Source organism: Cimex lectularius, unplaced genomic scaffold (genome assembly GCF_000648675.2).
Source record: "Cimex lectularius strain Harlan isolate CLEC.00 unplaced genomic scaffold, Clec_2.1 scaffold166, whole genome shotgun sequence".
NCBI classification, from domain to species: Eukaryota; Metazoa; Arthropoda; class Insecta; order Hemiptera; family Cimicidae; genus Cimex; species Cimex lectularius.
Window position 1 is genome coordinate 989,157 of NW_019392766.1, and position 22,250 is coordinate 1,011,406.

The 22,250-nt window shown below is 38.6% G+C and overlaps 1 protein-coding gene across 1 annotated transcript in view; it reads right to left on the reverse strand.

The window, feature by feature from the left end:
* LOC106661300 (proteoglycan 4-like) overlaps positions 1-22,250 on the reverse strand; it is a 51,383-nt gene that overhangs the window by 5,343 nt on the left and 23,790 nt on the right. Inside the window, exons 2-9 of the mRNA XM_014384590.2 lie at positions 1,667-1,775; positions 1,267-1,609; positions 1,070-1,188; positions 856-1,011; positions 606-718; positions 437-513; positions 204-373; positions 13-147 (exon numbers count right to left, since the gene is read on the reverse strand). Of these exons, the coding sequence (XP_014240076.1) occupies positions 13-147; positions 204-373; positions 437-513; positions 606-718; positions 856-1,011; positions 1,070-1,188; positions 1,267-1,609; positions 1,667-1,721 (1,168 nt within the window). The 5' untranslated portion in view covers positions 1,722-1,775. The remainder of the gene's footprint in view (positions 1-12; positions 148-203; positions 374-436; positions 514-605; positions 719-855; positions 1,012-1,069; positions 1,189-1,266; positions 1,610-1,666; positions 1,776-22,250) is intronic.

A 22,250-nucleotide genomic window follows, 5' to 3' on the forward strand; every position in this document is an offset into this window, starting at 1 on the left:
AAGTGACCTCACCTTCTGTGCATGTTTTTTTATCTTCACTCAAGCTGAAATTATCTGGGCACTGGCAAGCAAAATCAAGCATATTCTGATTGAACAAACACTTGTGAGAACACCCGTAGTTGTTTTTTTGACATTCATTCTCCACTCCTAAAAGTTAATAAAATGAGTTGGAGTAAAGCCCACTATTGTTAAAACGTGCTCACTATGGGATTTTAAGGACGAAATAGGTATTCTGTAGTTGTAGATGTGCCCTTTGTTGCTGACCAGATGGGATTCTAGTCTTGCCTGCAAACTCTCAGCGTCAATGGGATCTCTGGCCTCTGCATCCTTGAACGCCCAACCGACTCTGTACGCCACTATCACACTTCCGGTCCTGCAAAAAAAAAAAAAAAAATTAAGAACCATGGAAAAGACGGACGAACTTTATCAACCTTACTTGAAGGACATGACTTTCACATTTAAATCCTGATTTCCCTTTAATATTTCTGATTGGTCGAATAGAACTGCTTTTAACTATATTTGACAACCAATAAAAAAATAAGCTGTTAAATGTTTTATTTTTATATGATAATTTTATGAAAGTGATTATAAAATAAAAAATATACCTCGTTTTCTAATGACGCAGCAAGGAGTTTGAATTCTGTGTTGTTGTCCTGTGACAACTCGTGCGAATATCCTAAATTGTCGATAGTAAGTTCACCTTCGATGACTCTGGACACTAGAAATTTAAGAAGTAGAAATTAGATCTACTTTTTTTCCTCGTATCCGTTTATACTTTCTCTTAATTCTGAATGGCTTTGAAGGAATTATTTCCAAATCGTATGACTAAAAATGGAATATTATACTGGTTCTTACCGAACATCTCTGAAACGTCAGTCGTGGGCTTAGGAGGTAAGACAGTAGACCGAGGAGGCGGCGATGGTGCGACTCCTCCGAAGCCTGCTCCTTGGAACTTGTTCTTGAACGTCCTGCTCTCTCCAGGTTCGTTCGATTCTTGAGACAGCGTTATTCCTGCATGGAAGACGGCGATTATTTAACGAAACAAAGAACGAAAAGATGAAATACTTACCGACGAATATGGCAACAGCGACTGCTAATACTAATACACCTAAAACTCCCCAGCAACATTTCTTCTTCCCACCACCTATACTTCTTCTCTTATCTTGTGTTACGTATAACTTTTCTCCTCTAAAAAATTCCATTTTCCAAATTGTCATGTTTATTTTATATTGGATATAAAAAGATCATCGAGATCGAAATAGTTACCTCATGTATTTTTTGTGTTGGTTAACAGGAACGAAATATTCGTCGTAAGGGTCGCCGATGTCGAGTTCGGTCGACTCTTTTTTGACGGGTATGCCGTTGTTGTAAGGCTGCAAGTTGACCAGCTCGAGGTTGACGGCTTCGGCGATCTCGGCGGCTTTGGTGTTGCCGTTCTGCGTCTTGTCCGCATTCCCGTTGGTCTTCTCCTGGTTCAGCCTTTCAGTGCCATTCGGGTACTTGGATGCTGCGGGCGGGGTCTCGGCTTCTTGGTCCGCCGTCTTGGGCGTCTCCGCCCTGTTCTCTGTGTCCTCGAAGCCCGCATTGACTTGTCCGTTTCCGGGTATTTCTAGATTAGGAATATGTTATTCTTAGTCGGTACGGTTGTGAAGCGCGTCCTACTGACCTATTGTGGTGGATGTGTTGAGCTGCGGGTCGTCAGCCATGGTGCCTTCGCTCATCTTTCTTGTTTCCCGATCATTGGCTAATTTATTTCAGTCGGTACGACTCCTTATCTGAAAATGAAAAAGAGCTAATTAAAAAAACAAACAAAACAAACTGCAAATTGGCAGTTTAATAAATAAATGTGTGTTTCGACTTGATGTTTCATAATTTGTTCAATTAGTGAGGAACAGTCAAGAATGAGGTAGTTTAGAAAAACACCTTTTTAATTTTTTTTGCCGACGTTTCGACCTTTATTCGGGTCATCTTCAGGATATAAACTGTGGTGCCATATTAGTGTTGTGTGAAAGTGCTGTGACTTCATCACATCACAACACCAATATGACACCACAAGAATAGCACCACACTTTTTACCCTGAAGATGACTCGAATAAAGGTCGAAACGCCAGCAAAAGGGAAAAAGGTGTTTTTCTTAATTAATAAATAAAGCTTAAAACTTATGTTACGTGCATACAAGCCAGCGAAAACTCTGTGAGTAGGAATTATCTTTTTTTAAAAAGGATTAAGGAAGGTTATATACATTTTATTGTTTTACAACAGTATGCAGCACCCCTCTATAATAAGAGGGGCTCAACCTGCTTAGAGCAGACTCGTCGACGAGATTTCATCATTAATGTAGCAAATCTCAAACATTAGCTATAGCAACGCTACGTAACAACATGAACACATCGCACACTCAAAAGCCATCGTGGCTGACAGCTGCCCAAAGTTCAATGCTTACTCATCAGCTATAACATCTATCCGGCTCATACCGAGCACTGCACATAGCCAACTTGTTAGTTCGCGGCGTTCAACTGCTCCTCAAAAGAACACCGGACCGTCTTAATTCCCAAATCTTGATTGTTGCTGATAGTCAATCGTTCTAGTTGGCTGTTGGTAGTAAGATAAGACTAAGTGGACTCATGTGGTGGTTGCGACCGTTTGTGATTTTCCACGTCGGACGAGACGAATCCGATCAGTAACGTAAAAGATTCTTCAGTCGCTAACACGTCGTTGAAAAAAACAGTGTTCCACCCAGCCAGTGACAAGCGGAGCCGGCAAACGAGATTTGTTTATGCGTGTAGCCCACCGCTGGTCTTTCTTTCCACCCTGGCCCTTCGCACCCGGTGAACGAACCCTCCCCAAAATTATGACGTTTTTCTACATTTCTTCTTTTCTGTTTTCTCGGCTCATCAAAGTATACAATCGAGACGGCCTTTTCATGGGGCTTTGTCGCGGCACAATGAACTCGCCGTCTGACGGGGATAATTCGAATCCCCTCCGGGCGCAAACTCAATTACCGACTCTTTGTACCCGCCGGCCGACCTTTATAAAATAAACCTCATTTAGAACGTCGTGCGAGGAGGGGTGTTAATTAGAAAATTTTCCTCCCCGGGCCCGCTATCGGGAATCTCGGGTGCAACAATGTTCCGTTGCTTCATCGCTCATAACCCATTGTGAATTCACAGCAGTCATCCGTTACGAAACGGCTTTCTAGACGGCGATATGATGATGGGTCCGATGGGACGGGCGACCGACCGAATCGAACCGAAGCCCCAAAACAGCGAATGATTACGAACGGGCTACGTTATGATGTATCCATGGTCATCCTTTTATTATTTCGCCCAAGCAATCTTTTTTTAAATATTCATTAGTCATTTGAAATAACTCATAACACAACATGAGTAAATCAGCTGAAAGTTCCCATGGCCTATATGGGGAAGTTATCATTCAATGGTCCAATATTAAGCACTACACAGTACTTAAGAAATTACGTGACCTCTATCTTTTCACACGTCTATAAGGATTGTTAGATATGCCTAGTGGAGTATCGTGAGTGAAAAAGATAAAAAGATGAATAGAATTTAAAGTAGAAATCGAGTTCTTGCATGGTCTGGAGCGCATGGAATATTGAGTTTAGTGATGATAGTGACGTTTGCTTTATAGAAAGGATCATCGTTTATTTTCCGAAATAACTTTGTTGATAGTGTTGGTATTCGAGCTTACCATTGACGCTAGAGGTCAAGTCCTTATGTCCAGTTAGTTTTAATATTTCGTTGTTCCATATTGTTTTGGGAAAGTTTGGGTTGTCGGTGAAGTAATATGAAGAGCAGTTGGTGTCTTTTAGGGAGGATAGTCAAGTATGTATCTTGTCCATGAAAATTCGAGGTAACGTACAATGTCGGTTTCCTCCTTGGTGTGCGGATAGATTGAATGATTAACCTGTAGTTTAACCCTTCCCAAAGACGATCATAGCCTAATATGTATAACCAACAAGCTAAGCTGACCAGGTTGAGGGGAACTGTTATTATCTAATTCGTCCAATTGAAATTGGCAAAACGATAACTGTAGTTTAGCCGTATCACGTTGCCAGGCCTCATTGTTTGACGTGCGAGAGGCGTTCGGCTTCACGCCATCTTCCGTGGTGGGTTCAAATCCAATTGTACCATCAAAGTTGAAGAGATTTCTCCCTGAGGTCTGCGGAATGATGTACAGCCTCTGGTCTGTCTGTTGCTCGGATCATCATGCAAAATGTCGTCTCCCAGACATAACAAATAAGATAAGATGACCAAAAAGCTATCAAGATATTATCTAAAGATTAAAGGTGAAAGGTTATAATGAGTCTTTACGACCTACTCAACAGTATTGGTTTATTGAGCACCTCCATTATTATCTAGCCCCTCATTAAGCTTAATTTTTTTACCAGATAACGAAGCTTTGTTAAGGACTCCCTTGTCTACCTTCAAGCCGGGGTCTTTCCTCAATCAAGGGTAGGAATCTCAGCTGACATAAGCCTTCGCACTAACAGAGGACATGTTCCACTGTCTCTTCTTCTTTTTCAATATCTGCTTAGATTCTGAGTATATATATCGGAGTTTGCAGTGTCGTCAGCAATACAACTATTATTCGAGAGTAATACGTCCTGCCATTAGTTTCTGCCATGGTCTTTTGATAAACCTTTTTTCATGCTCTATGTCTTGGAACACGATTCCATTGAACCGAGGACCATTGGCTTGTGGTTCTACATTTTTGGCAGTTTGGTATGTCGCAAAAGGTTCAGGGCTAATAGATGTCCTCATCGAAATTTCTTTGCCAATTTATCGACCTCTTCGTTGCCCCTCTGTCCTGTGTGCCTTGGTACCCAGACAAAGGTAATTCCGTTGTTTTTCCAATGTCTCATGGGAAGATATTCCAATTGAGTAATATTATATTCATAATAGGAATGGTAGTCCAAAAGCTGTCCAATACGATACTACAATAATCGTAGTTTGTTCGCTTTCAATCATGTTTTCTGACAGACGACCACTGAAGATATTGAAAAGAGAAAACGCGCCTGACACTGGCGAGGATAGGCAGACCAAGACGATCGATCAGATCAACCTTTTGAAAGTAAGGGTTAAAATAGACAGGGTTTAAAGTCACACCCATTGAAGTGACTGCCAGGTTTGATAGCAGGACAAAGTACTAGGTTGTAAGTGGAAGGTAAAATTCTCAAGAGGTTAAATAACAGCCAATATGCCATAGGTTATCAAATACTTGCTAGTATACCAGGACAGCATTACTTAAGCATGAGAGAGGCAGCATCTACAACTAGATGACACTGATGTCCGTGGAGTGACGAGTACGAAAAGCAAGGCGTTTGGAATTAAGGACTGCTTCTAGTATTGTACTGGCGTTTTGAAATAAAAAGCGGTCAATTGTCATATAGGATCTCTTAATTTTGTAATATGTTTGATCAAATTATCCAAATATGCTTTAAGCTCGTGTTTTGGGTTGGCCACGGTTGCTTCGGCTCCTTCAGCCAAACTTTTCAACGTTCATATAAACGGAAGGTTGAAAAAACAATGGAAACGATATCTTGAAAATATTTGAAAGTCATCCTAAGGGGAGAAAAGACGGTAGAAAGCCCAAGAAATCAGGACGGAGAGGGTGCGGTACCTTTCCTAGTTCGACTTTTAGAAGGGCCTCGACCCGCAGGCCGCCGGAATCCAGTTACAATCACTTTCTCGCGGCCTTGCATTACTTTACATGCTTAAAAAAAGAAAGGAAACAAACATACCTACACAGGACTTCATATTCTGAAGCATTAAAGCAGTTCATACTTTTCTCAGTTTGAAATGAAAGCGACAATCATCCAGAAATAATGAACAGGTAATACAGTTAACTAGTCATAAATGATTTTTGTTAATTACATTAATTCATAAACGCTCTTTCTGTCAATAAATTAGCTTCAGTCTTTATATTTTTCCAGTAGAACTTTACCTAGAAGGACCTCTTTTCTTGCACAATTTGCTCATATTCTTTTCTTCTTATTCTCTTTTCATTTCAATATCTTTTACTCTTTTCCCTGAAAACATTTTTCCACTATAATTACTTTTTAAAGAAACTATTCTGTCTGGTGGGATATTCCAAACGTCCTGGCTTTTTAGTCCAAGCTTGTGCTTTTCTCTTAGGTCGAGCTTTTTCGGCGGTTTTCAAGTTCGTCGGTCGAATAAGCCTTCGTCGGTGTTCTCGACGTGGGCGTCGGCCTTGGACACCGTTCCGCCAAGACCTTCCCGGGCTCGCGGCTGCATCCGCCTATCAAGATAAAGGCTTTTGTCTCTTTCTCAAACAATTCTATTTATTCTTTTACCAAACGTTATGTATCGACATGGACCGTGGAAATACAGAGGATTAGCGGTACCTTCCCATCCCAGTGTGGCATCCGTCTCCGATTGGAAAGTTCACGGTTTAGTTTCAATAGTATGGGAACAGAGGTTTGTGAGAAAACGGCAAAAATCGAATCAGCTCCTTCAGGCTGTGATGGAATAAGTTCATGACGTACGACATACAACAAAATTTCATTGAAATTACAAAGCTAAAACGCTGCTAAGTAACTAAAAGTATAACTACATCCACAAAGACCCAATGTTATTAACGATTAGAATGAAGATTAAAAAAGAACGGTTGAACGGATTAAAGCTTGCTATAGTGTGATAATTGAAAATTAGATAAAGAAAGAGAACGATTAAGAGAAATCGAATTATTTACGTGACGGATTTGATTTGAACTTTACGACAGAGAGATAACGAGTAAGGGTTTTTACTCAACCTCTAATGACATGAACCTAAACTACAACATAGATTACCTAAACAGACAAATATGTCGTGTTAAATTGTTAATGTGTAATTAACACATATTTCAAGTCTTCCATCTGCGAAGCGCTAACTTGTTCACGAAGGATATCCATAGGTTTTTCAATAAGCATTGTGATGAAGAATTAATTTTTGTAATGCTAAGATAACCAAAATGGCAGAGTCGATGGATTATCTGTTTAAAGTGTATTGGTGAAGTTGGATCCTGTTTTGATCATCTTTTCGGTAGTTACTCTCTCATTCTAACTTTTATCCCTTTCTGATTTTTTTGGTGGACGCATTCTTTATAGGCATCTAACACTTGGAATGTAAACCAAAGCCTTTTCTCTCTCTCTCTTTTATTGGACAGTTTACGACTGTAGAGTTTTTTTATCCGTTACGGTGATACATACACAAGGAAGCTTCGGATCTCCCAACTGTAGAGTTTTCAACCCTCAAAATTTAGTGACACTCCAATGGAAGTATAGGCAATCACTTTCGATGATATCACGAGGCCACCAGCGTTGAGTACCATCAGGAAGTGGGAAGAAAGCTGGGTTACTAAAGGATGGGGTGTACAATAAGTGAAGAGTGAAATTTGTTACATCGGTATTTTATTTCGAGGGAAACGTAAAGGATATTGAGGATGGTTTTCGACAGGAAAGATTGGATTCCACTGCTTTGGATGAACATATTTTCCAGTAATTTGTATCTGATGATCCAGTGATCTGTATGATCGTCTGTCTAAGGGTCGATAAAGATGTTTGTATCGTCAATTGATTGAGTACTTGTTTAAGTCGGGAATTACATGTGAGGCGTTTGTCGATGTGTAGTCCTGAGCAGCGAACACAGTGGGGAGAAGAACATGGTTTTGGTATACTGGACGAAGGATTGCTCGCCGTAATTTGAAGTAAAGGTTTTTGTTATATTTCTACCAAGAACTAGTCTAGTTTGATGGTTGTCCAGTTCCTGAAAAGAAACGCAAAAAATATAAAAGGTGAACAATCGAAAAAGAAGAGTAAAAATATATTAAGGCTTTTTAGTTTTATCCTCCACTTCTTTAGCCAAAGGTCAAGGACGTAAGGTGAGACTGTAGGAACGAACGGCAAGGAGTGGATCTTTGTGAATGGACAGGATTGCAGTAACATCTGCAAATGTGAACTGGGAAGTATTGGGGTAGCTAGGGGTGTCAGCAGTATATATAAAGTAAAGGATTGGACCAAGAACACTTCCTTAGGGGACAGGATGGATGGGTGAATGAGTACGTCCAGAATTAACAGTCAGCAAGGCAGAAATTTATTATGAGGTAGAAGATTAAGTTTACACAGCTAGTCAGAGCAGATCGAATTCTGGCGCAACGTCCATAAAGACAGCCGAACATTATTACTTTTCTAAAGCTAAGTTTGTCATTGCTGCATTTTTTTGAAGCTCACTTTATGAGTTGGTACAGGTTCTCCTGGAGGACCGGAAATTTTAACTTTTGATTACACATCCCCTAGAATCGCTCTAGATTTTTGCGTTTAGAAAATAAGGATATCATCTGGGCCAGAACGATGACACAACCAAATCTTGACAACTAAACACAGTCTCAAAACGTTGAGGCTTAGGTTTAGATTACTAGAAGTCTTTACGACCGAGCGTATCGCGGCCAAATTGTACAAACTCCAAATGATAGACAATGTCTAGAGTTCTTAAGGTTATTTACCAGATGAAAGGGTAGGACTAAGGATATTTCCTTGGGGGGTCTCCTAACAATAGGACTAGTAACAGTCGAAATACCTGAAATTGAAAAACTTTTACGAAATAGCACATACACCCTGGTCAACACAAAACCGTGTCGAGTTCCGAAATATCACATTCGGGTCTCAAAACCTTTCGATTTGGCCCACCTAACACGATTAGCAATATGGTATGTTGTAAAGTCGAGGTCCGCAAACCCGCTTGACGCTCCTGTTATGCTGATTGCGACAAAAAGAGACCAGGGGAAAAATTGAGTTATTGAACTGACAATCAGCCTCAGCCCGACTACAGTCTATTTTAAACTTTTATTATTTAAATAACTATACCGCATATCAAGTACATATAATTTAAATAATTTCTGAAAATACCTAGTCGGACACTAAGTACACTTATGAATTTTGCTTCATCAATTTTCCTTTTTTCAAATTACATTACTAGGGAAAGGTATTAATAAAAAAATATTCGTGTAAGAATACAGTATATAGTAAAGGATAGTATCACTCAAAATGTTCATCTGTAATTTAGATTTTAGCCTGGTAGTGGCCAGTACACACCTTTTCCATTGGAAAATTGTTCTTTCATGGCATCAAACGATCATATTTTCTTTCGACCTCTACACAGTTCAAAATGGTTCAAAATGAACTCCATCAAACTCAAATCATCACCTTTTGGTTGGTGATTATTCGGTTTTCGCGACAATTTTGTGACAGCCAATAGTATACGAGCTTCTGGTATAAGTGTACAGATTTTCGTCGCTTGTTGACATCCGGTCAAAATACTTTTTTTCATTGTGCCGTGAAAGCGATGAGAGGTAAATATTTAGATGGTGAAGCTTGTTATCGGTGGTCCATTTATGATGGACCAATTTGCTCAGCTCCCACGTCTTCCTAAATCGATGTAAGCTAGAGCGAATGGTTTCTTCGGCCTCATTCTCATTATTTGAAGAGCTGCCCTGGAACCAAAATTAAATTCATAAAATATGAACGCACCGCTTTTCTGGCTACCTGGTAAAATACATATATAATGAACAACACTACCGACTTCATGGTTGGATCTTCCTTTCGAGTCAAAATAAAAAAAAATGAAGTTTTGGCACTCCGCAGTAAGAAATTCCAGGATAGACTTGTTCGAGCTTCTTTGGAACTGTCAGTATATACTCTATCATAACTTGAGAAGAAAAAGAAGAACTTTTTTCATTAGCAAACTAAATTTCGCTGAGTCGAACTGGTTCCCTGCGATAGGCATTCAAAGTTCATCTGGTAGTATCCACCCGGTGAAATTAATTACTTTTTATATTCGTCGTGAAATTACCATTTCCCTAGCCATGACAGTCGCTAGCCATCTCCTTAAATTAAATTTGATTAAATATAGCTTTTCTGAATACCCAATCTAATTTTTCAATATTTCAATGGTTAATAATAATCAGCCCTTTTCTTCTGCTGTCTCGTTCCATTAGTGATTGGACACTTTCGAAAGTCATTGCTGTACGCCTCTTAGCGGCATAAGAAAGTCTATTATTAAGAAGGTGTCCTGTAATAAAATCGTCTGCTTTTTATAGCTTTTGACTACTTGCACGTTGCTTTTTCTCCGAGCCCTTTCACCCCGTCGGGTCGTTGATAAAGTGAAAGCCCGAGATTAAAATAAGCGAAGGTGCATTGCTGCCTGTGTCCCCCGATGTGTATAAAGAGAAATTATATGAATACCTTTAAACACGTTGAAGATGATTGTTGAAGTACGCGGTTTTTCCGTTGACCTTGTTGAAGCTTTTGGGGTAAAAGGTCAATCGGTGTACTTAGGATGATTTAGATAATGGGTGATGGAACGAGACCGTAAAACGGACAGGCGGACAAGGTCTTGGATTGTTTTCAATGCCAGAGCGGAAAATCGCCTACACAGGCAGGAAGTGATTCTTCACACGGTCTGCAGATTGGGAAAATGCTGTTTGCGACAGAACGACGACCACCGATCTTCCCACTTATGAAATAGCCTTGAGCAATTATCCCAAACTCATCCCCTTATCCTCCACATGGCCGTGTGGATTAGAGCGAGCCAAAAATAGGTTCGCTCAGTTGCAAAGTAAGGCAAGAACGACAAACTCCCGTAGGTTTAATATCAAATTTTACGGAATATCCTTGTTCTATACTTCATTTTTATGATCTGTGTGTGCTAAAAATCATTTACATTCATCCAAAGCGCCATGGAAAAGTTCACGCTCCTCACTGACCGGGGCAAAACGCGCCTAGAGTGCCCGGATACCCCCCAGCTGGCGATACTCCCCCCATCAGGACATTGAATGTTGGGTCTCAGTTTAGTCCAATGGCAAGTTTGTTGTCGGACACGAACTTGTACAAAGTATGTACTATGCCAGCATTTTCAATATCACTCCGAATCAGTTATTGGTATAATTCTTCTCAACTATGGGAGGATAGGGGGCAAGCTAGAAGGACATGATCAACGTCGTCCGTGGTGACTCCGTCACATTCACCCGCCAGAGAGTCAGTGATGCTCATTTCGTATAGGTGATGAGATCCTCAATTATGGTTCAATCGGAGTGTTGCCCATAGGACGAACATTTTCCTAGGGACCATTCATTCTCGTGAAACACGGTTTAGGAGAGTATTTGGTTATATGGATGCGTACGTTTTTCTTTTCTGTCTGAGGACTCTTTCTATTCGCGTTACCACTTTATCCTTTCATAAGATTTTATGTGCGTTATAATGTCACTTACAGTAAATATGGATCCGTGGGACTCCGCTATATATTGCTTTTGTAAAATTAAGAATTTAGTTGATGGAAGATCTGGGTCTATAGGAGATCCAATTTTTGAAGTAGGGCCATTTATATTCTCTACAGCTCGTCTAAAGTTTCGGCGATTATTTCGGCAATTCTATTCCAGTGCCATCTCAGAGTTCTTTAGACCCATCAAATGGAATCCTAGTCATAAAGTCATAACTTTCTTTTGATTTTCTATGTCAATTTTTTATGTACTTCACAATCTTTACTATTCGCCAGGTGATTCTTTGAACAGTGTACATGTTGGTCTGTTTGAGAGGCAAGTTTCCATTTGGAGTACTCTCCGCATTTTAGGAATCGCTGTTTGCCTCGGCATTAACGCCATATGGTTGTGTCTTAAGCAGTTGTTACACTGCCTAACAAGAGGGATATTTGGTGACGGAAGATAGAATTTTGTTAGGTAATTTTTCTCTTAAGAACAGTACTGTACATGTCTCTAAGGGAAGTATTCAATTATTCTAAATTGTTCCCTTTCTTTTACTTATCTATTCGTTCTTTCTATTGTCACTGGCTCCACTTCATGTTGTCGAAAATCTCTTCTCCGGTTAAAGTGATGTCTACATCTTTAATGACCCTTTCTTTTTAATAGCAAATACTGGTATATATGCAAGCAATTTGTTGCTGGTTATCCTGGAATAGGCATGTATCAAAATGCATGTTCCTTATGTTCTCCTCTAGGCTTTCATTAAATACAAAATAGAGGCCGATGGCGTCTTTTCCGTAGCGATTTAAAATGACAATTGATGTTTATTGACTGTCGCTCATTTTCCATTTTCTTTTTTTGTATCTTCTGTACTACTGACCGTCAATTTGGTGAATGATTTTTCTTCTGTCTGTTTGGCCGTTGTTTTTTTGACCCTATTCCCTCTCTATTTCTGTTTGTTATAAGATCTCATTGTATCCTGAAAAGTTTTCAGTAATAGAAGTGTGATCACTTTTTCCCTTACGAACACTGATCAAGGTATGGTATTGAAGAAGAAAGCAAATTTAATTGCGTGTGCCAAGATTTTTGACCTATTTTAAGGTCATTATCAGGACAAAACAACCTTAAATATGTCCACAGATTGACATATATAAGTTTTTACAAGCAATTTCAAATTTCCTTGAAGACCGATTCAGTCTCAACATTGCCAAGGACTGTGTACCTGAAAAGTCAAGGTATTGTTGGGCAAAGCTAAATTTCATGTTAGTACTTTTGTTTACGGGGGGGAATCAAGAGTGTTGTGGACTCCAGTAATTGTGGATATTGTTAAGAATTCTTTATCCTTCAGTGACTGGGAGTTTTTTGGTGGATCTGACAAGGGGCGAAGTTTTTGGAAGAGTGGCGTTGAAACGATGTATCGAGGCGACCGAGTGTGTGTGCCTGTTGGTAGATAGAGCAGTTGGTTGAGGTCCGGGGACGTGAGTCGGCTGACTCTACATCGGTTGAAGGGACTCTGGTGCAGCAGTTGGCTTAGTACAGCGGTTTGCCTGTAGCCAAGTCGGCTATGTTGAGAAGGCGAGTTCGAGGCTAATGCTGAGCGTACCCTTTCCATCGTCGTAGGTGCTTCATTAGTGATAAGCCAGAACTCGCCGGGTTGACGAGTCTGCTGTCGTTGTCGATTGGTGACTGGTGATTGGTGACACCTCGTCGGGTTGAGAGTCTGAGGCCAGTGGGGCTGTGCTCCTGCTTATATACGCACTGGCCCTGCTCTGAACCGCTGCAGAGTGGAAGGCGAGACCATTCCAGCACCGGTAGTGACACCTAACGTGGTAACCGAAGGTTCCCACTACAATTGATAAGAAGTAAAGATAATTAGATAGCTTTCTGAATTAAAACGAGTTCCATCTATCTCGCAGAAGGAAAATGAGGAATGTTTGAAAAGACTAAAGAGAGAAAAAAAGCTGATATCATTTTAAATAATATGAGGTGATACGTATCATCAGCGTAGATTGTTAATCCTCTAGAGTAAGAAAACACGTCCGAACTGTACAGAGGTTCGATAACATGTTCAGATTCACCTTTAACGTGTTAAGCTTCTCCAAAAGTTTGCACTATTATATCAGAGGTTTTTTCCATACTTGTGTAAATAACAGATTTAATGTTTTGTTTTTTTAGACCCCGCAGTTTATTTCTGGCTCTAATTTGGTCTGTCGAGGAGATAAGGCCGAGTTAACGAAAAACAGACGTCTCAGGGCCGAGAAAATCTGATCGTCCACACGTTGCTCGTCTCTTCTCTGAATCCAAATGAAATCGCCAGTATTTACCCATGGATTCTGCCAACTTTCGAACTTTCTTGCTTTTTTTCGTCGAACAATTGAAATCTTTCGACCCGGCTAATGACCGGGGGCTGTTGTAGTTGTCGAAACGTTGCGATACACGTAATTGGCCAACTCCTGTGGGATCCTTTTCTTAATTAAAATCCCATAATATGGGAATACGTTCCAACAGTCGAATCCTGGTTTCGGCTCTTTTGATAACCGGGAACAACGTCTGCCTAAGCTGTTGCTAAATACGCAGTCGCCTTTTTAAAGTTAAAAGTGAAAATGATCATCTATGGTATATCAATGAGTGTGTTGATTTAGAAATTACAGATCAAACAGAATCAATTGATTTAAAAATTCCATAAGAGCTTTTACACAATAAAGTGTCTTAATTTTCTCACGCCCATGAAAATTGACAGGGTAAAGAAAGATTTTATCATTTCTAAGTGATTTTTTTAAACAATGCGAATTTTGAAGATTTTTTTAAAAATGAAAAATGTCCACGAAAACACATAAAATCCAAAGAAAACCAAACGAAGAAACATCTCTATTTCTTGTAACCTAAAAGCAAATTAATGACGTTTATATAAGTTAGATTAATAATTTAATTATACTATAGGAAAAACCCTGCTTAAAAACGAAATGTGCGATATCCCAAAATTCGTGATTTTACGGTCCAAAGGCTGTAAACGATTAACGAAGCATGAATTTTCATGAAAGTAGCCATGATTAAATTAATTCAATTTTATTTTATGGTCATGCTTAGACCGTTAATATTACATTATTGTTATCACATGCTTATTTTTAACATAGTAAATAATTACCATGTCGACCGAGTGCTTGTTGTTCTTCTTGTCACGTCATTAGATTACTTTGTTTGGTTCGAACAATTTCAATTTATGGAGTGAAATATTTTCAATTAACATCGACTCAATTCACACAGCATAGTTTACATTGATTAAAAGTTTAATGAGAAAAAATGATGACATAATGAGAAATATTGTTAGATCATTTTGCTCAGTCTATCCTAGCTGTATGGTCTGTCAGTCGGGAATTTGTTCGGTTTTAGTTCAAAATTAAAGCCAATGCTATAAATTCCAATAGTTTTGTGATTTATTTGTTATTTGGAGAAATTGGTTGGGGTTGTGGGCTTGGATAGTTGTTTTTATTACATCAAACTCGATCCATCCAACTTTTGGCATTTAGCCGAGAATTTTCATAAATTTTAGTCGTTTTTTGAACAAAAAGTTATTATCCCGTTTCATTACTATCGGGGCCAGGAGATGTTTGTCTGAAATCATCAAATTGACGAACTTGCAACCTGGATGTTTCCCACCATCCTGGTTCACGTATCCTTGCTGCTTTGGGCTGTCAATTAGTAGGATTTATTTGTTTTTGGTAAAAAATTAAAGAAAATGCATTCATTGTTCCAATTTGATTATAATTCAAAGAAATTGGTAGGGACTGATGGAGTCGATATTTATTTTCAGTACTACACATTTCATCTACAAAACTTTTGCCATTTGACCTAGAATCTACATAAATTTAGGTCGTTTCAAATTTTACGGAGTCGCCTCGTTTAAGCCCTACAAATATCGGATAATTCGGAAACGTTTTCACCCAGTTTCATTTGGTTTCTTCTGGAGATCAATGGGGTGATGGACCTGTAACCTTGCGATCATCCAGGTCCTCCTTTCCTCGAAGTTTTATAAGTTAAGAGGATTTGTTTGTCTTTGGGTAAAAATTAAAAGATTAATTTCTGTTGTCTTGTGTTAATTTGTTAATAATTCAAAGAAATTGGTTGGCAGTCTGAAGTTATTTTCAGGGCATTAAACTCGTGACCATCTTATATTTGGCCCAGTCCTTTCATAAATTCAAATCGTTTCAAATCTATCGGAATCTCCTCGTTCAAGCCCTATCAACAATAGTAAATAACGAAAAAATGTAATTATTACTTTTGAGGTTAGGAGATTTCTTCTGATAAGCAGGGTAGTGGACCTGTAGGTTGGACGTTTCTGATCATCCTGGTCCGCATATCGTCGTGTTTTAATCTTTTAATCAAGAGGATTTGTTGTTAATTCAGCAACATATTTTCAAATTTGACCTAGACCTTGAATAAATTGAGGTCGTATCAAATCTTTAGGAATCTCCTCGTTTAAGCCCTACAAATATTGGTACATTAAAAAAAAATCATTACTTAGGAGGTCAGGATTTCTTCTGATCGGCGAGGTGATGGATGTGCAACTTGGTCATTTAGGATGATCATGGTCCACTGGTTTGGCATTTCAGGTGCTTTTCACCATCTTACGTTGGTGGGTCTTACTTATCTTGATATAAGTACCAAAATGATCGAAAACAACCGAGCTAACCTGATCAGTAGGATAAGTTAATTATAAACATCTAGTCGATGTCTTCTTCCATTTATGAAATTTTAAGGCCAAAGAGGTTTTAGGTTCGCCTTAGGAAAAAAACCCATTGTATTTTAGGGATGGCTCCTTCCGGCTGTAAATCTCCAAAAGGCGCCGTCCTGGGGATGGTACCTCAGGTAAATCAGTTTTGCCGTTATGGAAGGTCACTGAATATTTATTTCATCGTAAGGCGTGGTCTGTCTTGGTTGTTGAGAAAATTTTTGAACGGTGAAGTCAAGCGTGTCATATTCGTGTAAATCGAGTAAAAAATATATTATGTAGGTACTTATTCTGTTTGAAAAATGTTGGAAACGATCGAGCCAAGAAACGACTGGAATTGAAGATTTACCTGAAAAAGAAAGGACAAAATTTAATTATTTATTGACTGACTACAAATAGAAAAATTGCAATAATTGGAATATTTGAATAGGTCCCTAACGAAACATGATCTAGTTGCAGTCGTACGTATATCCAGGTAAAAAAAAAATAGAGCTTTATAATTTGCCTATCTGTTTTCTTACAAAGACAATACGAAATTTGTTGTTATAAAAATAAATTTAGTAATTTGTAACACACCTTAATCTATACGCCGATGTTGGCTCAAAAAGTTAACTTTTTCGGACAGTATCGGAGTATGCTATGTCAAAGACCATCAAGTTCGTGTAATGTTATTAATGACTATTCAGAAATCGTGAGATCCAGACCGCATCTTTTATATCGTTTGCATTGAAACCATAGTTCATAAGGAGTTTTACCTTTTATTGAACTTGTTCCAGTCAAGTTTAAAATATATACTGCGCAGTTAACAGCTTCTGCCCAATAAAACTTTTGCATTTTGGCATCTGCCATCATTGACCTGGCTGCTTTTACCACTGTCCTCATTTTTCAATTTTCCCGTTCTGTTCTGGAGTATATGGTACTGTTGTTTCGTGTATGATTCCATAATTTTTAAACATGGTTTGTACTTCATTATTTAAAAATTCTGTTCCATTATCTGATCGAAAATTTTTGATTTTTTTGATTTTCAATTAGCATGAGAAATTCTTTCAATTTCCATAAATTTCCGATTTTTTTGAAATGAAATATACAAACCGATAATGTGAAATATTATCTTTCAGAAGCAAAAAATATTTTAATCCTCCAATTGGAACTTCCATAGGACCATAGGAAATCTGCATGTACCATATCAAGTATCTCCTTATTAGTTATCCTGAAAGGGTAACGTTTCTGTTTTCTTAATATTCAAGCTTCACATAATATATCATCGTTTTCCCATTTTAGGTTTAATTATTCGGAAATCGTGAGATGCACACTGGTGTGATGTAGGTTTCAGAAAAACATTTTCTTTATCGTGCCAACGTTTCGATCTTTATTGAGATCATCTTCAGGGCTCAAAGTATTGTTTTCTGCATCTCACGATTTCTGAATAATCATTGACAAACGGTCACTAATCACCACACGTTATTAATGACATTTGACTGTGACTGAAGATGATAACGGATCGGATATGGATTTGGAGAAATCGTTTGATTTTTTCATTAATTTACTTGACTTTTGTTGATCCGTTATGATTTATGACTTATGACCGACCCGAACCGTAAGACAACAGTCCATTACACTCCTAACAACCGACGGTCCACATTTTTCATAAGTTGTTCTACTTAAATAGTCCGAAACGGAACTTAATGTTGACCCCCATGTTATTATATTATTTAGGTCGCTAATTTCACCGTAGAATATCCCGGGGTGTGTAGGTGCTAAAAAGGGGCGGACGGTGGATGAGACTGTTTTGCGTTGGCCGTTGATTGCGCAAGCGGGGAAAGTCACCTGTGTCCGGAATGCCGGGTGGGCTTAGCTAAGCCACTAAGTAAATAGCTTTCACCGTCTGGCTAGCGTTGTGGTGTCCTTGAACCACCGACGACCACGTTGCCGGCCCGTGCGTCTGTACCATCGCCATCCCCTTTCTTTGTCCAGGGAGTACCGATCTACCTGGCCGACCTCCCACCGGCTACACAACGACGGCAGGTTGTAAACTTCACACTGACATATCAAGGACTTAATTTTTTTGTGTACTTTTGCGGCTGTCGATGTGCGCCAAACTGGAGTCTGTCTGCTTTTATGCCGAAGGATATTCGGTCGTGAAATGTCTTAGAAGCCAAACTTTAAGTTTTTTTAAATGGCTGAAAAAGACAAAAGTACAATATACATTCTTATCAATTATCACTTCTCAGGCTTCAATCAATTAAGAAGTGCTATTCCTGCGAAATCCTTAGAGCTATGAAAAAATAATTCTTGTGTTGGCTGAAAAATACAGAGCACTGTGGAATTTGATAAAAACGAACAGTTTTAAGGAAACTTCACAGGAAGATTTTCAATATTTCAACGAAACCTTTCGTCCTCAGGGCTCTCCCAAAAGCTACAATAAATATTTTATTATCCTTTATTAAATGTTGACTTGAAAGGACTTAAACTTGCTCCCTAAAACCGTTACGTGCCATAAAATTAAGTTTGAACCAACCGTCAAAGTTAGTAATTCACACATAATTTGGATTACCGTGTGTAGATTGACTTTTATATACCTCAGTATTGATATCATATTTGATGATTGGGTAAAAATAGTAACAAAAATCGTACTGGTTAATCTTTTAAGAGATACCGATCAGATTAGCATCAAAAGCCCTTTAACTTAATTTCCTAACAGGCTTCTAGCCTAGCTTTTGATTATCATCATCTCTTGTGAAATTTCAAAGTTTATCTCTGTATTTTCTCGGCAGCCGGAAAACCCCGGGCTTTTCACCTGTAATCATTGTGATATTGGCACTCAATTTGACCGACATTTGAAAACAGGACTTCGTGACGTTGGGCGCAATGGAAAGAAGACGAGGCGCATTCTTCATAAATGATCCTTTCTATCCAAGGAGCCAAGGACGTGATGCCAAAATGGAAAAGATATTTGACCGTGGTGTCGGAGGAGAAGGGCACTCGCCCTGTAGAAAGGAAAAAAAAAGGCTTCGCAACCTCCACACGACATCCGCCGTTCATCACGCGGTCCCGCAGCCGGGCTTCCCATCATCTCAGAAAGGCCCCTTCCAGAAACACCTAAACGTTCCAGTAAAGGCGTTGGCCTTTTGTTTTTCACGCTAGATACCAGAGATAACGAGAAGAAAGTAAATTCAAATCGAGTAGGAAGAGTTCTCGCCGCGGAAGGAACAGAATGCGGAAAAAATCGATTCCCCTTCGTTTTCACGCGTTGGAAAACAGCTAATCGTATCAAACAGAGGAAGCGTGAAATTTATGTTTATTCTTTGTAGATTTTGATCAATAATGCTGGAAAAATTTTATACTGGTTAATCCCATTTTTATCAATTTTGACCATCCGGACACAAACTTTGAAAAATCTTGAATCTGCGATTTTTTTTTTCAAAAATTTCCAGTCCAGTGTAGCATTTCTCGTCAGGGCCAATGCACTCTTTCAGCCTGAGAATAAGTGAAAAGTATTAGCATAAATATATATAATAGTATTTCTCGCACGTGTGGCTTCGTATGGACGAGTTATGGCACAAATTTCATAACTCGCTTTTTCCTTTTTCCTGGCCGTGTTGTGCCTCGCGCATTCCAAAGCTCGCACGTTTTTCACAGGGCCCATTCCATTTGTACAGACTCGGCTTTATGATTCAACGTAAAGCGAGACCAGACGGACTTTTCCTCATCGGCGACAAAAAAAAGCACACACATCGAGAAACTCCGTTCTTTCTCAGGAAACCTCTCTGATGTAGAGACAGTCTCAATACCATATGCGGACATGGGCTATGTTGCGATAAAAAATGAAACAATTAGGTTAAAAGGAAAGATTGTTAAATAGAAGATGGATTTTTCCACTTAAATTTAATCAGTTCATCATTGATAATCGACCTTGTTTCTTTGACTATCTGTCTGATAGTATTTCAGCTAGGGCATATTTTAGAGCGCGATTGTTACAAATTTATGTTAATAAATTAATAAAAATGGCCCAAAGATTTCCGTCTTTAACGAAACCAATGAGAAAAAAGGAAGCGAGTTAAAATAGACTAATAAAAATAGTCAAAATACAACATTTCACTCAACGATAGCAGCAGGAGTGACGAGGATGGATTAAATTAACTACTTAATTAACGACGACTTCTGTTCTGATCTGAGACGTTAAGATCGGAGAGTATTTTGAAAAAGTCTTCCCATGTAAAAATTTGTATGAATGCGCTTTGTTTTATTTTATTTTACTTATTTTTTGTTGTAGTAAAACGAAGGTCGCCTGTTGTCTTTATTATGCTGATTAATTAACCTCGTTGGCGTGAGAATATATTTTATTAGCCGGGATGAATGAGAACTTTCCCACACTTCGGTTTTTAGACGTTTTGTGATGGGTCGGGGAGATTGCAGAAACTACGGCGTCAAACAGCCAACAGTTCTGGAAAAACGTTTTCACATCAAATTCTAGAATGAATCATGAATTTAAAAACTCGATAAAACAGACTTATTTTGCACAATGATCATTTGCCAAAATTGAATTGAAGAAACGTGATTGGTTTAAATTTATGCGGTTCACCCCCTCTTTCTAATTCATTTCTGATAAAATTCTGCTTTATGGCATGGCTATCAATTAAAAAATAGTTCAAAATGAAGTATCTGTGATATAATTATTAAAAATCAGGGATTAGGGCAATTTGAAAAAAAAACCACTCAGGCTCGTTGTCGAGCTTTAGAGCAATACGTCATTTTCATCAGGTCTTTAAAACTATTATTAATTATTCAAAAATGGCAAAAAGGAGGGAAAATTCGAGAGGTTGTAGGTTGAGATGGGGAGTTGGTGTCCGAGTGGACCGAAGTCACGATAGCTCAAGTGGTAGAGTAGCAGCGTATTTAGCCGAGAGTCGTGGGTTCGAATCCCGCTCGTGACACTAACTTTTTCATTTCAACCAATACCTTACAAAAAAGATTAATTAATTGAAAGAAGTAATTTGATCAATAGATCACGAGATATAATGAATTTAATAAGTAAAACGAAGTATAACTTCACTAACAGCTCCCCGTGGCCACTTTATATGTCGTACAGAATGAAATCCTGATTACACGACATTTGAAAAATGGCAAAAAGGAGGGAAAATTCGAAAGGTGCGGTTGAGATGGGGAGTTGGTGTCCGAGTGGATGATAGCTCGCGTGGTAGAACAGAGGCGTATTTAGCCGAAAGTCGTGGGTTCGAATCCCGCTCATGACGCTGACTTTTCCATTTCATCCAATACCTTACATAAAAAGATTAATTAATTGAAAAAAGTAATTTGGTCAATAGACCACGATATATAATTGATTATTAATAAGGTTAACAGAAATATAACCTCCATCCGTTTATCCCATTCAATACTACCAATTCATATTAAATTTACCGTAATTATGCTAAAAACTAGGTATAAATAAAGTTGTCCTACAAAATCATTATAATTTCAACATATTAGGTAATTTGTATAATTATATTATAACTTTATTTCATTACTATTTAGAAAGGAGCAAGTAGGAATTCGGTTCCCTGTTTCGACTTTTGAAGAAGCCAGGGCTTTTTAGTATATATTGTACTTGATAGTGATATATAGTCTTCCTTTTTTGTGAATATTAAGATGGAATGTATTTATTAGTGTGAACAGGCGAGAGCTTGTGACATATTAAGTACCTCAGTACCTCATAGATCCTCAATTAGATTATTTAGATGTTAGATATCAAGTACTCGACGAACATAAGAGAGTGAATTGTATGTAAATAGAAAATAATGTATTTAAGAATGAGACTGTTAGTGGGTCTAGGCTTGGAGCTAAAATAACCTAGCTGTTGACCCGTGGAGCCTACCATCGTCGACGGGAGGGAAGAGGTCTAACCCGGATTGCCAAAACGTCATAACAATTTATCATGGACCGTACAAGCAGTCCATTGCCTATAATGGGAAAAATCTTAGAAAAACACCTGCTTAAGCACATTCTCTCCATTTTTCATCCCCCCCAAACTTATTCCAGAGTATTCCTAGAGAAGAAGTAAGCATCAGATTCGATAGGGCGATACTTGGCTGCTCTGGATAAGAGTACTTCTAAAATCCTAGGTAACCGAGAGACACTTTTAAACTTCTCTATCAATCGGTTATCGCACAGATGCAGAATTGTTCCAAGGATCTTAGAACTTATCCTTTTTGAAACTATTCTTATCCGACATACCCATACGGCCATACTCAGT